Raw genomic sequence first — 14,702 nt, forward strand, 5'->3', positions numbered from 1 at the left:
CTCACAAGCTGGTCACTATTAAGTGCACATCTCATTGTTTCTGTTTTTTGTTTTTTGGGGGGCAGGACCAATCAAGACAGCTGGGAAAGGAATTTGGGAAAAGGACATTTTCCACGGATGCCGGCCAGAATGTTCAAAAAGGTGAGTAGGGGGGCGTTTCGGGGGGAAAATTGAATTGAATGGTTTTATTGTAGCTCTTTACTAAATGTGAGCGTGTTTAGGATCTTAGCCCGGATTTGGATCCCGCTGGCCTCCGTTAGATGCGCATGGTAATCTTCCGATGGGACTAGAAACGGCCTTCAAACTCAGTCTACATGTAGGTCAAACGGGCACGCGTTCTGGCTGCATTGTTCACTCATTGGCTGAGAGCCGTCCGTCCATTTGGACTGGGAGAGCTGGCAACAGTCATTTTCGAAGTGGGAGACCATCCCCCGACCCATTTTTTTTTACCAAATTGGTGCAATCAATGGATTGCCGTCAGGTGCTTCTTGTTTTCTGCAGAAATCTCGTTGGGTAAAGTATCTTGGAACAAAAACCTGCGCCTCCAGCAGCCCTTGAGAACCGGTTTGCCCACTTCTGATATTGACTAACGAATTGAAATTCACAGTGTTGAGATGAAAAATGTCATTGCAAAATCGGGGGAGTAATAAAAACTATTCCGACATTATTACCCTACCTAATTTGACCATGAAAATCATTGATTAAGATTCAATCGAGCTGAAAAAGTGCAGATGTGCCCTCATTATCCCGTGTAATATGCCAAAGGGGGGGTCCCCTCCTAGCCCAACCCCCCCGTTCGCCCACCTGCAGCTGCGCCCCAGACATTGACGTCACGGCCCTTTACTCGGCCCGCAGGTGACGTTGGGTGTGTTTTTGACGCAGCCCCCGGGGAGGAGGAGGAGGAGGAGAACCTTATTTTAATCCCCTTGCATAAGCGACCATTCATTTCGCGGAAAAAGCCGCTCCTGCACGCGCTTAATCCGCGCATGCGCGCGCACTTGTGGCTCGACTCGATGAAGCCGTCCGTCCATTTCGAAGCGTCTTTGGCTGAAATCTCGTGACGCATTACGCTGACGCGTCAAAGAGAGACGATCCTGGATCCGAACTGAACATTTGTTTCTCCACCCCTCCTGCACCAGCGAGCGGACCACTCAGCCGACCGGCCATTGAGGAGCAGAGCGCCGCCGCCGCGTAGCATCCACACGCCCCGGAGATGGAGGCACCAGGCTTGGCGTGCAACATCAGCAGCCCGCTGAGCCCCTGCGAGAGCTCGGGGATGATCAAGGACCTCAGCTTGGACACCATACAGCTTTGCGAGCGAGAGGGTAAGCTACATTGCAACTTATTCGCCTTTTTTATCAGGGTGGACAACCCCAACGTGACGTTCCCAGTCCCCCTTTGAGTGTTTTTTTTGCCCCCCCTCGAATTGCATTGTGCGTGTGTAGAATTGCAAGAGCGACTCCTAGGATGCATCAAAATGTATTATTGGGAAAAATGCACATTTAACAAAAAAAGACGTTTTCCCATTCTCTTATTATTCAGGAAAATATAGCCGGGCGAGTTAAAGAGATTTAATCAGTGGGTGGTCATCAAATAATGGGTTGGAGATCAGAGGTGTGGAACCTTTCAGGGGGAAAAAAAGCAAGTCATCATCAGTGGACTCCAACATGGCTGCAGCAGCCACATGTGAGTGCCAAGCCACTGCAATACCCTTAAAGAGGCAAAAAAGATGAATAGGGGGTCTGCAGTCGTCTAATGTACTATGTGCATTTTTAAACCATATTTACATGATGGTGCATGGGTGTGTTTTTTTACCTGGTCATCATGGCACCCAAGTGGCTCCCGTAAAGGGTGATTGAGTTCATTTTGCGGCACTTGTTTGTCATCTTAAGGTTCTTATAGGTCATTTCCTGGTAATTTGGGGTCATTTCCAATTGGGTTTTGGGGGTATTTTCAGGCAGATTCCTGTTTATTGGTTGCTTTTTGCAGATTTTGGGGTGACTATGTTGGTTTTAGGGCATTTTAAGGTTCCTTGTTAACTCATTTGTTGCAATTGATGGCTTGTTTTTGCCTTACACTTGGTAAAATTGGTTTTTTTTTCTTACGAGCAATTGAAGTGAATTGGACGTCCATTGTTGTCAATGGCTTTTATTATCATATACGTGCAGGTGCATCGTGTTTTAATATCATTTACAGTGGCTTTGGTTTGAATGGGTCAAATAAATATAGCCTCTTTGACACCCACATGGTGTTTGTTTATGGAGAAACAAATACACCTGCTTGCTTTTTATGCAGAATGGAAAAACCGGTTTGTTTGCCGGACACTGTGAGGACAAAATTTAGTCTTGTGACGCTAATTCCGAAGCAGCGCACAACTGGATTATAGATTTGTTTTGAACATCGCTCATCCTTTGCAACTTCGTGGGGTGCTGGAGCCTATCCCAGCCAGTTGTCAGTTGTAGGGGGTGCTTCCAATCACACCGAATAGGAATCAAACCGGGGTTTGGCAAAATAACCACTGCACCATTGGTTGTAGTTTCTGATTTGGTATTAATCTAACAGCAGAAAAAATGGAAATAATGCTCATCAGAAAGTCTCAATATTAAATGTATGACATGTTAGATGTCTATCACTGTCAGTAGCCAATGAGGTGAGAGAATTTTTTTTACAAGTTGAGCAATTTTACTCTGACTTTTTAACTATAGAACTGTTATCTGTTGTTAATTGTGAAATGTGATTTTTTAAAGATGGTGAATGAAGGAAAGAACAGCTGTTTATGAAGGCTTTGGCCAGATTAGTTTGACATGCCAATATAGAGATACTAAAAGCTGATTTGTTAGGATTAAAAAAAATGGATCATTCATATACTGCGTGTAGTACAGTTCAGTGAAATGTGGTAAAATAAAAAGAAAGGAGCTTTTGAGTGCTGATGTAGTAGCCTGAATGCAGCTCACAATGTGGAGTCCTTGCATTGATTTTGCTGGAAATAGCAAGTGTCCTTCTCAGCAAAACTTTTTTCTTTTTTCTCCTTTTCTAAGGAGTGTATTGATGACCCTACTTGAATGCTTGCTAAATTTACCTCTCATCGCTTTAAATATTTAATTGGCTGCATGAGAGTCTTGCTGTGGCCGTGCTGAGACAGCAAATAGGAGAGCATGCAGCATCACTGGGACTCTTCCTGTTTGTGGAAATGGACAAACAAACACACTGAGCACCATCCGTGCATTTAAATTAAAGTGTGTGTGTGTTGGTGAATAACAAAATAGTGGCATGGAAATGCAGGATTGGTTTTTTTTACACTTAGATTAAATCTGCAATATAATTACTGTAACAAAACTTAAAAATTGCTTTTGAGTATTAGTCGGAAGCCAAGCCAAACTGTGAAAAAAGTGCGACTTGTAGTCTGGAAATTACGGTAAATTAATTGAGCATTTTTCCCCTGACAATTTAAGTCGATATTGGTGTTTTTGAAAATGCTTTAAAAATTGAACATTTTTGTCTTGAGTATTAGTTGCAAGCCAAGCCAAACAATGAAAAAAAGTGCGACTTGTAGTCTGGAAATTACGGTAAATTAATTGAGCATTTTTTTCTCCCTGCCAATTGAAGTTGATGTCAATTTAAGTTGGTGTCTTTTAAAATTCTTAAAAAATTGAACATTCTTGAATGTTTTTCCTATTTGGCTGTGTAATGATTGTGCTAAAAATGAGGATTTTATAGTAATGGTCATTTGCAATATGAATGGAAATGATCCAATTCCCAATACATAGTTACTTTTCACCCGACCCCTATTAAAATTTTCAATAATGGAGAAATATGTATCCGAGTGATGCGGCGTTTGACTGTGCATTGGTCATTTACCTGAGCGCTGTTCTAAAACTATCCCGAGTAGATTGTTTTGATCCATCATTGAAGGTCAACCGGCTAATAAATGAGCCTCCCCTGTTCTCTAGAGCGTGCATTTTAATCAAATGCAAATGAATGATGTCGGCCTCTTACGTGCACTCACTGCCAAAGACCGAGAAAATTAACATGAGATTGCAGACCGCTGCTGGGAATTCACAAACAAAATGATGAGTCAGCTGACGTTCTTGTTTCCGCCGTTTGTTAACGTGACTGACGAGTACGTGTTTGTTACGATTTGTTGAGCTGACAGAGGATGGATTTAAAGGAATATTATTTTTGACCCAAATTACGGTTTTGTTGTTGTTGAGGTTACACTTTAATGGTTTTACTGTGTGCGTAAAGGGAGTTGACAAACGTGCCATTGTTCACGTGGGCCGCTATAAAGAAAGATGCCCTTGTTCCCGCCCGCTTTGCGCTCTCAGCGTGACGTCCGTGTCAGCCTACTAGTCCGTGTCTTGAAGTGAACAAAAGCGTGCTTTTCCAACATCGAGTTCGTTGCTGTAGACTCAACTAAATCAATAGTCACAACTTTTTTTTGTCGTTAATCCTACATCGGTAATCACCATTAAAGCAACCGTACTTCAAGGCAGTTAGAACGCGAGGCGTTATAAGTTTTATGCGTTTTGCATGTTCACAAGATATTTATTGGATTTTAATCTGTGTTTTTGTGGGTTTTGCTTTGATTTGGCATTAAGGCTCAGTCATGTTGGATTGTCGAATTTGCCTAAAAGTGTGATATTTTCTGCATTTTATTTCACTGGGCCATTTTTTTGGACAATTTCATACTCTGGAAACTGTTCAAAAATGACCTTGCAGTGTACGTAAAGGTAAATATGTGGATGACAATGTTTGGTGTGGATTAACTTGATGGATCTTTACAGTTCCGACCTAAACCCAATGGAACATATTTGTCTTGAATTAGACCAAGCATGTAAATTTAGGCCTTGTCATCCAAAAAAACATCACATTTAAGACTGGATTATGAATGGGATATGCAAATTTTTTTGTTAAACGTGATTTGGAAATGAAAATTCTGGTTGTGATGTCACAACTAGAATTGCTGGGAAAATGTGGTCCTTCCCTGATGCATTGTTTTGAGTGGAATGACTATGAAAACTGCCTGATTCTAGTTCCAAATTTGTTTGTAAAAGGACATTAGTGCCATCATTTTCATTTTTTGACATAAATTCATAGAAAATGCTTTTGGCAATATGGAAATCATGTCATCTATCTGTCCATATCTTATGTTTCTATGGCATACTCCATTTTTGATATCCCAAAAGTGTCATTGTCTGTGTCAGGCATTTGCATTTCAAGAGAAGAATTGGCATATTTCATCATTATGGTGATGGGCAATGTTCATAAAGATGAAGGTGACATCGTCTAATGTTACGACCTCTCGCAGATTGTGATTAACGGAGGGCACTTGTATGAAGGAGAGAGATAATAGCCTCATTTTGAAATATAGTCTCACTATCTGCCGTCGTAGTCATTCTGAGATTCAAATATGATGCTCCGGCCAGGACGTGCTGTTCCCAAAGATTATTTTACTCGTGCTGACTGAGTCTTATGTTTCAATTTATTTGGAGTACTTGCTATAATTACTTGCTACCTTGCTATAATTAAGGGTCAGCGACCAGAGGTGGAACAGGGCGTCACTTGTAGTACAGACCAAAATTGTCTTTGACTGTAAATGATTGTTCGTCTGTGTGTCCTGCGATTGGCTGGAAAACCGATTGGAGTCCCAGTTGCCTGGCGACCCTTGTGAGGATAAGCGCAATGGAAAATGAATCTGATGGTCTCTCTCCTAATCTACATTCTTGTATCAAATTAAGCGCACTTTTGTGTCATTGTGTGTGTGTGCGTAAGTTAGTCCAATTATGGAATTGCGCTTTTAATCTAGCGTGAATAGAGATGGATGTTCCACGCTGGGCCGCTGCCGCCATTGTTTCCTCGGCATTCTTTGCGTTCTACACACGTCGCATTGTTGCCATGCCATCTGACGTAAAAGTCTATATTCATCCCCGATGGCACAAAGGGGTCGTTGAGCATTCGTTCTGACATTTTTCTTGACCTCGCTTGGTCCTTTGGGTCGCACGCCCACGCCGTTGAGAAATACATGATAAATTGGCGCCAACTCAATTTGCGGATGGATTCAATCGGGGCCGCTTTGAAAGATTTAATGCGCTTTCGGCTCGGGGAAGCGCGCAGGTATGGATTGTAAAGGGGATGCTGTGTTTCCATGGCAACGTCCGAGCCGCTGCTTGTACCGTAAATGGCCGACGGGGAGGGGGGGAATGGTCGCCTGGCGCAACAAAGCAGATGAAAAAAAACGCGAGCGTAATGAATGCGCAAGTAGGATTTTCGGGCCAGATGTTAGCATTTTTGTGATCCGATTTAAAATGCCACTTCCGTTTTGCACAGGAAGTAAATCCCAGGATGGCGCCATCTCGGACTTGGAGGATCTGCCCATCCCGCAGAACATCAAAATCAGCAACATCACCTGCGACTCCTTCAAGATCTGCTGGGATATGGAGCAGCATGGCAAGGACCGTATAACGCACTACTTCATTGATTTGAATAAGAAGGAGAACAAAAACTCCAACAAGTTCAAACACAAGGTAACGCATCATCATATATATGTATCCATATAGTGGGATGTATTTATATGACGTTTGAGTATGGGTCAAGGACTCGTTTAAACATTGGACGAATGGTTACTATATTCTTTGCTTTAATGTGTTATGCAAAAAAAAACCTGGGGGTAAATGCATAAAAATGACTAGAGATGTCCCATTGCTGATTTGGTTATTTTTTAATAATATATTTGCTAATGATCATCCTATTCCATTCCGAGAAAACAATATTTTTAGAGAGTAAGTAACAATAATGCAAAAAAATATATAATCGATCAATAACAAACCTCGTTTTTTAATATTACAGTGAATCCTGACAGTCAGTAACGGAAATCCGAAGTATATGTTGCAGCGTTAATAATGACTTACTAAGTATAGCTTATTGACATTGGGTAGGTTTCAATTCTCAGGTTTTGCGTTTCAATCTTGACTTCGACCGTCCTCTGTGGCATTTGCGTTTTCACCCTGTTTGTCCTTGTTTCACATTCTTGCTTTCAAAACATGATTTTTTTTAAGAACTCAACACTATTGAATTGAACTGAATACTTTTATTGTCATTTTACAGGTACAATCAGATTTATCCACTGGTATAAAGTTGTGTATTATTAAGTCCATTAAGGTGACCCTGCAACGGAATGGCGACCAGTCCAAATTGTCCATTCAGCTGTGATAGACTCCAACTCCCCCGTGACCCAAATAAGGATACGCGAAACAGAAAATGAATGTATTCCGCATATCATGCTGAGAGACAGTGCTTAAATGGGATTTGCGCTTCATTTCATATTTTCCATATTTAACCACGAAAACTAGGACTGTTAAACATTAGTGGGGTGAAAAATGGATTGGCAATATTCAAATGTTCAAAGAATAGGCAGATAACAATGTTTTACTTAATGGGTGGGTAGAAAAAAATATGCTAGAAACCGTCTTCATATTATAGAAGCAATTAAAAAGTCAATTTCTCTCTTCTCTTCCCTAAAAAGCTATAGGACTTATTTAATCGCCAAAAGTGAACCGTTGGTTTGATAACGCGTCTCTCCGTGTTTGGGGGGGTTAATGGCTTTGCCACGTTGCTGGGCCGAGGGTGATTTATCGGTGCCGTTTGTCCCCCGAGGCTCATTGGACGCCGACGTTTGGGGTCAGAGCAAAAAGGCAAGAAGAGTCGTGTTCGCTTCATTCCACATGGAAACGTTTTAATGTCTGCCAAATTTTCTTTGCAGGATGTGCCGACCAAGCTGGTGGCCAAGGCGGTGCCCCTCCCCATGACCGTGCGGGGCCACTGGTTCTTGAGCCCGCGGACAGAGTACACGGTGGCGGTGCAGATGGCGACCAAACAGCCCGACGGGGACTACGCCGTCTCCGAGTGGAGTGAAATTATCGAGTTCTGCACTGCTGGTGAGTCACGCTAATTTGCCCTCCGACCTGCAACGTAGAAGAGACACATACATTAAAAAAAGGATTATTACAGTAATACCTCGTTTATGGCGGTTAATAGGTTCCATTACCTGCCGCAATCTAGGCACAGTCTTTTTATGGTGTCCATTTAATATTAGATGGACTTAAAATCCTTTCTGTACTATGATTTATCCCTCGTAGGTAGGCACTGCCCCACTAAAATACTATCCAATTCTAACTTGCCATTTTCCCCCTTATTTCTTGTTTGTATTATTGTACCTACACTCTAAATTTTTCAAAGTAGCCACGTTTTAACTGGATTGTTTGGTCACCTGTTTAAATGTCCCAAAAATATTTGTTTCCTAAAGCGCTACCATGCTAGAACACCAATGCTAACTGTCATGTAGATACATACGTTTTTTTTAAAAGTGTAGTTAACACTAAACTTAAAACAGTTTAAACCCTATTTTAGAAGGTGTCTTCATTATCTGCAAATTTTTCATTGTATTGATCTTCAAAAAAATCCTCCATCATTCCAGCCAAGGCGTCGAGACACCTTTGCACGGGCGCAAATAGTAGCGGGATTCATCCGGAGGGAGGGCGTAACGATTAGAAAAGGACGTTGGGATTAAATAAAGCAGCGAGAATGGCGGTGTGGTTTATCCGCCGATGCAAAGGTCAGTGCGTTTAATGCCGCTAGAGGTTAACTTTGGGGGAGGGGAGGCGGGAGGTCACGTGATTCAGAAGGACGGAGGATGCCACGCTATGTGCCAAGTGCCAGTAAATCGGAGGTGGCTCAGAATTTTTCTGGTGTTAGTAAAAATAGTCGATTTGGGGATAAAAGCATTTTTATTTGCACGAAAGCGCCAAATGAAAACACGCGACTCGCCTCTAAGTCACAAATGATGGCGATGGAGCAGAGTGGATGTTAAAAGTTGGGTCTTGGTCTTGCAGATTACTCCACAGTTCATCTCAACCAGCTGCTAGCCAAGGCCGGAGCCATATCCGGACGGATGCTGCGCTTCTCCGTCTTCTACCGCAACCAGAATAAGGAATACTTTGACCACGCCAGGTAGGAAACACATTGTGGAATGAGTGAGGAGTGTGAGCACACATATACACACCTATACACATTTACATACATACACACACACACACATACACACACATATACATAGACACATATACACACATATACACACATATATATGTATATGTGTATGTGTGTATATGTACATGTGTATGTGTGTATATGCACATGTGTATATGCACATGTGTATATGCACATGTGTATATGCACATGTGTATATGCACATGTGTATATGCACATGTGTATATGCACATGTGTATATGCACATGTGTATACACATGTGTATATGCACATGTGCATATACACATGTGCATATACACACATACACATGTACATATACACATGTATATGCACATGTGTATATGCACATGTGTATATGCACATGTGTATATGCACATGTGCATATACACATGTGTATATGCACATGTGTATATACACATGTACATGTACATGTGTATATGTACATGTGTATATGCACATGTGTATATACACATGTGCATGTACACATGTACATGTACATATGTGCATGTACACATGTACATGTACATATGTACATGTACATGTGTATATGCACATGTACACGTGTACATGTACACATGTACATATACACATGTACATGTACACATGTACATGTACATGTGTATATGTACATGTACATGTGTACATGTACACGTGTACATGTGCATATACACATGTACATGTACATATACACATGTACATGTACATATACACATGTACACATGTACATGTACATATACACATGTACATGTACACATGTACATGTACATATACACATGTACATATACACATGTACATATACACATGTACATGTACATATACACATGTACATGTACATATACACATGTACATGTACATATACACATGTACATGTACATATACACATGTACATGTACATATACACATGTACATGTACATATACACATGTACATGTACATATACACATGTACATGTACATATACACATGTACATGTACATGTGTACATGTACATGTGTACATGTACACGTGTACATGTACACGTGTACATGTACATATACACATGTACATGTACATGTACACATGTACATGTACATGTGTATATGTACATGTACATGTGTATATGTACATGTACATGTGTATATGTACATGTACATGTGTACATGTACACGTGTGCATGTACACATGTGCATATACACATGTACATGTACATGTGTACATGCACATGTGTATATACACATGTGCATATACACATGTGCATATACACATGTGCATATACACATGTGCATATACACATGTGCATATACACATGTGCATATACACATGTGCATGTACACGTGTGCATGTACACGTGTGCATGTACACGTGTGCATGTACATGTGTATATGCACATGTGTATATGTACATGTACATGTGTATATGTACATGTACATGTGTATATGTACATGTACATGTGTATATGTACATGTACATGTGTATATGCACATGTACACGTGTACATGTACACATGTACATGTACATATACACATGTACATGTACATGTGTACATGTACATGTGTATATGTACATGTGTACATGTACACGTGTACATGTGCATATACACATGTACATGTACATATGTACATGTACATGTGTACATGCACATATGTACATGTACATGTGTACATGCACATGTGTATATACACATGTGCATATACACATGTACATATACACATGTACATGTACATGTGTATATACACATGTGCATATACACATGTGTATATGCACATGTGTATATGCACATGTGTATATGCACGTGTATATGCACATGTGCATATACACATGTGTATATGCACATGTGTATATACACATGTACATATGTACATGTGTATATGTACATGTGTATATGTACATGTGTATATGTACATGTACATGTGTACATGTACATGTGTATATGTACATGTACATGTGTACATGTGTATATGTACATGTACATGTGTACATGTACACATGTACATGTACACATGTACATGTACATGTGTATATGTACATGTACATGTGTACATGTACATATGTACATGTGTACATGTACATATGTACATGTGTACATGTACATATGTACATGTGTACATGTACATATGTACATGTGTACATGTACATATGTACATGTGTACATATGTACATGTGTATATGTACATATGTACATGTGTACATGTACATATGTACATGTACATGTGTATATGTACATGTGTATATGTACATGTACATGTGTATATGTACATGTACATGTGTATATGTACATGTACATGTACATGTGTATATGTACATGTACATGTGTACATGTGTACATGTGTACATGTACATGTGTACATGTGTACATGTACATGTGTACATGTGTACATGTGTACATGTACATGTGTACATGTGTACATGTACATGTGTACATGTGTACATGTGTACGTGTGTACATGTGTACATGTACAAGTGTATGTGTGCACATGTACATGTGTGCACATGTACATGTGTATGTGTGCACATGTAGATGTACATGTGTATGTGTGCACATGTACATGTACATGTGTATGTGTGCACATGTAGATGTACATGTGTATGTGTGCACATGTACATGTACATGTGTATGTGTGCACATGTACATGTACATGTGTATGTGTGCACATGTACATGTACATGTGTATGTGTGCACATGTACATGTACATGTGTATGTGTGCACATGTACATGTGTATGTGTGCACATGTACATGTACATGTGTATGTGTGCACATGTACATGTACATGTGTATGTGTGCACATGTACATGTACATGTGTATGTGTGCACATGTACATGTACATGTGTATGTGTGCACATGTACATGTACATGTGTATGTGTGCACATGTACATGTACATGTGTATGTGTGCACATGTACATGTACATGTGTATGTGTGCACATGTACATGTACATGTGTATGTGTGCACATGTACATGTACATGTGTATGTGTATGTGTGCACATGTACATGTACATGTGTATGTGTATGTGTGCACATGTACATGTACATGTGTATGTGTATGTGTGCACATGTACATGTACATGTGTATGTGTGCACATGTACATGTACATGTGTATGTGTGCACATGTACATGTACATGTGTATGTGTGCACATGTACATGTACATGTGTATGTGTGCACATGTACATGTACATGTGTATGTGTGCACATGTACATGTACATGTGTATGTGTGCACATGTACATGTACATGTGTATGTGTGCACATGTACATGTACATGTGTATGTGTGCACATGTACATGTACATGTGTATGTGTGCACATGTACATGTACATGTGTATGTGTGCACATGTACATGTACATGTGTATGTGTATGTGTGCACATGTACATGTACATGTGTATGTGTATGTGTGCACATGTACATGTACATGTGTATGTGTATGTGTGCACATGTACATGTACATGTGTATGTGTATGTGTGCACATGTACATGTACATGTGTATGTGTATGTGTGCACATGTACATGTACATGTGTATGTGTGCACATGTACATGTACATGTGTATGTGTGCACATGTACATGTACATGTGTATGTGTGCACATGTACATGTACATGTGTATGTGTGCACATGTACATGTACATGTGTATGTGTGCACATGTACATGTACATGTGTATGTGTGCACATGTACATGTACATGTGTATGTGTGCACATGTACATGTACATGTGTATGTGTGCACATGTACATGTACATGTGTATGTGTGCACATGTACATGTACATGTGTATGTGTGCACATGTACATGTACATGTGTATGTGTGCACATGTACATGTACATGTGTATGTGTGCACATGTACATGTACATGTGTATGTGTGCACATGTACATGTACATGTGTATGTGTGCACATGTACATGTACATGTGTATGTGTGCACATGTACATGTACATGTGTATGTGTGCACATGTACATGTACATGTGTATGTGTGCACATGTACATGTACATGTGTATGTGTGCACATGTACATGTACATGTGTATGTGTGCACATGTACATGTACATGTGTATGTGTGCACATGTACATGTACATGTGTATGTGTGTATGTGTGCACATGTACATGTACGTGTGTATGTGTGCACATGTACATGTGTACATGTACATGTGCACATGTACATGTGCACATGTACATGTGCACACATACACATGTACATGTGTATGTGTGCACATGTACACATGTACATGTGTACACGTACATGTGCACATGTACATGTACACATGTACATGTGTACACGTACATGTGTACGTGTGTACGTGTACACGTACATGTACATGTGTACATGTACATGTGCACATGTACATGTGTACATGTACATGTACATGTATATACATACATATATACATACACCCCACACACACACCACCCACACACCACACACATACCACACACACACACACCACACACACACACACACACACACCACACACATACACACCACACACATACACACCACACACACACCACCACACACCACTCTGTGTGTGTGTGTGGTGTGTGTGTGTCTGTGGTGGTGTGTGGTGTGTGTGTGGTGGTGTGTGTGTGTGTGGTGGTGTGTGTGTGGTGTGTGTGTGTGTGTGTGTGTGGTGGTGTGTGTGTGTGTGTGGGGTGTGTTTGTGGTGTGTGTATGTATATGTATGTATATGTATGTATGTGTATGTATGTGTATGTATATATATATGTATGTATATACAAGTATACATATACGTATACATACACACATATATACACATATACATACACATATACGCATATATATATACACATACATATATACACACATATATATGTACGTGTGTGTATATATATACATATATATACACATATATACATATATATATACACATATATATACATATATACACATATATATACATATATATACATATACACATATACACACATATACACATATACACATACACACACATACACACATACACATACACACATACACATACACATATACACATATACACATATACATATACATATTCATATATCTGGTAAGTTCATCTTCGTGGAGTCTGCATGTTCTCTCTGGGCCTGTGTGGGTTTTCTCCAGGGACTCCATTTTCCTCCCACATTCCGAAGGCATGCATGGTTGGCTGATTGGACATTCAAAAATGCTACAAAACAATGCAGAAGACACTAGTTATTCTTAACAATGTGTTATGTGATATTTCATTTGTCAGATTTCCTTTCACATTAAAGCAATTCTTTTCTGGTGTATCAAATCACTTGGGTCGTTTTTGCTCCTGCTTTTATTAATCGATCACTTTTTGGAATTGAAGTCGGCTCGCTTTAGGAGACGGATCGGATCGAAGCGAGCTTTTGTTTCTGGCACTTTGTCATAATGAAATGTTTGCTCTGTCTGTTTTTGACGAGCAATTTCCCTCGCCGGCCGTGCTGATTTCATTAAAGCAGCGTGGCGAATGCAGCAAATTTGCACAGCCGCTTCGTTTAATGGAGTTTGTTTAGCTTGGCAAATATCATCAGCTTTGCCTGCGTAACAGCTTCACTTTTAAACTCGTCCTACACTCGCACGTAATCTAATTCTACTGCTAAAAATAAGTTGGATTTATATACATATGTATAATTTTAAAATGTAAGTATTGACACTTTGCTTGTTGA

The 14,702-nt window shown here is 40.1% G+C and overlaps 1 protein-coding gene across 2 annotated transcripts in view; it reads left to right on the forward strand.

The window, feature by feature from the left end:
- Nucleotides 1-14,702, forward strand: part of phyhiplb (phytanoyl-CoA 2-hydroxylase interacting protein-like b) — an 18,791-nt gene continuing 4,089 nt past the window's right edge. The window contains exons 1-5 of one of the 2 annotated variants that reach the window (XM_077612750.1): nucleotides 1-141; nucleotides 1,140-1,325; nucleotides 6,328-6,524; nucleotides 7,760-7,934; nucleotides 8,889-9,006. In XM_077612750.1, coding sequence (XP_077468876.1) covers nucleotides 1,214-1,325; nucleotides 6,328-6,524; nucleotides 7,760-7,934; nucleotides 8,889-9,006 — 602 coding nt within the window. In that variant the 5' untranslated portion in view covers nucleotides 1-141; nucleotides 1,140-1,213. Of the gene's footprint in view, nucleotides 142-940; nucleotides 1,326-6,327; nucleotides 6,525-7,759; nucleotides 7,935-8,888; nucleotides 9,007-14,702 lie in introns of those variants that run through there. The other variant, XM_077612749.1, reaches the window with a different exon arrangement.

This window comes from Stigmatopora argus, chromosome 11 (genome assembly GCF_051989625.1).
Source record: "Stigmatopora argus isolate UIUO_Sarg chromosome 11, RoL_Sarg_1.0, whole genome shotgun sequence".
Lineage (NCBI taxonomy): Eukaryota > Metazoa > Chordata > Actinopteri > Syngnathiformes > Syngnathidae > Stigmatopora > Stigmatopora argus.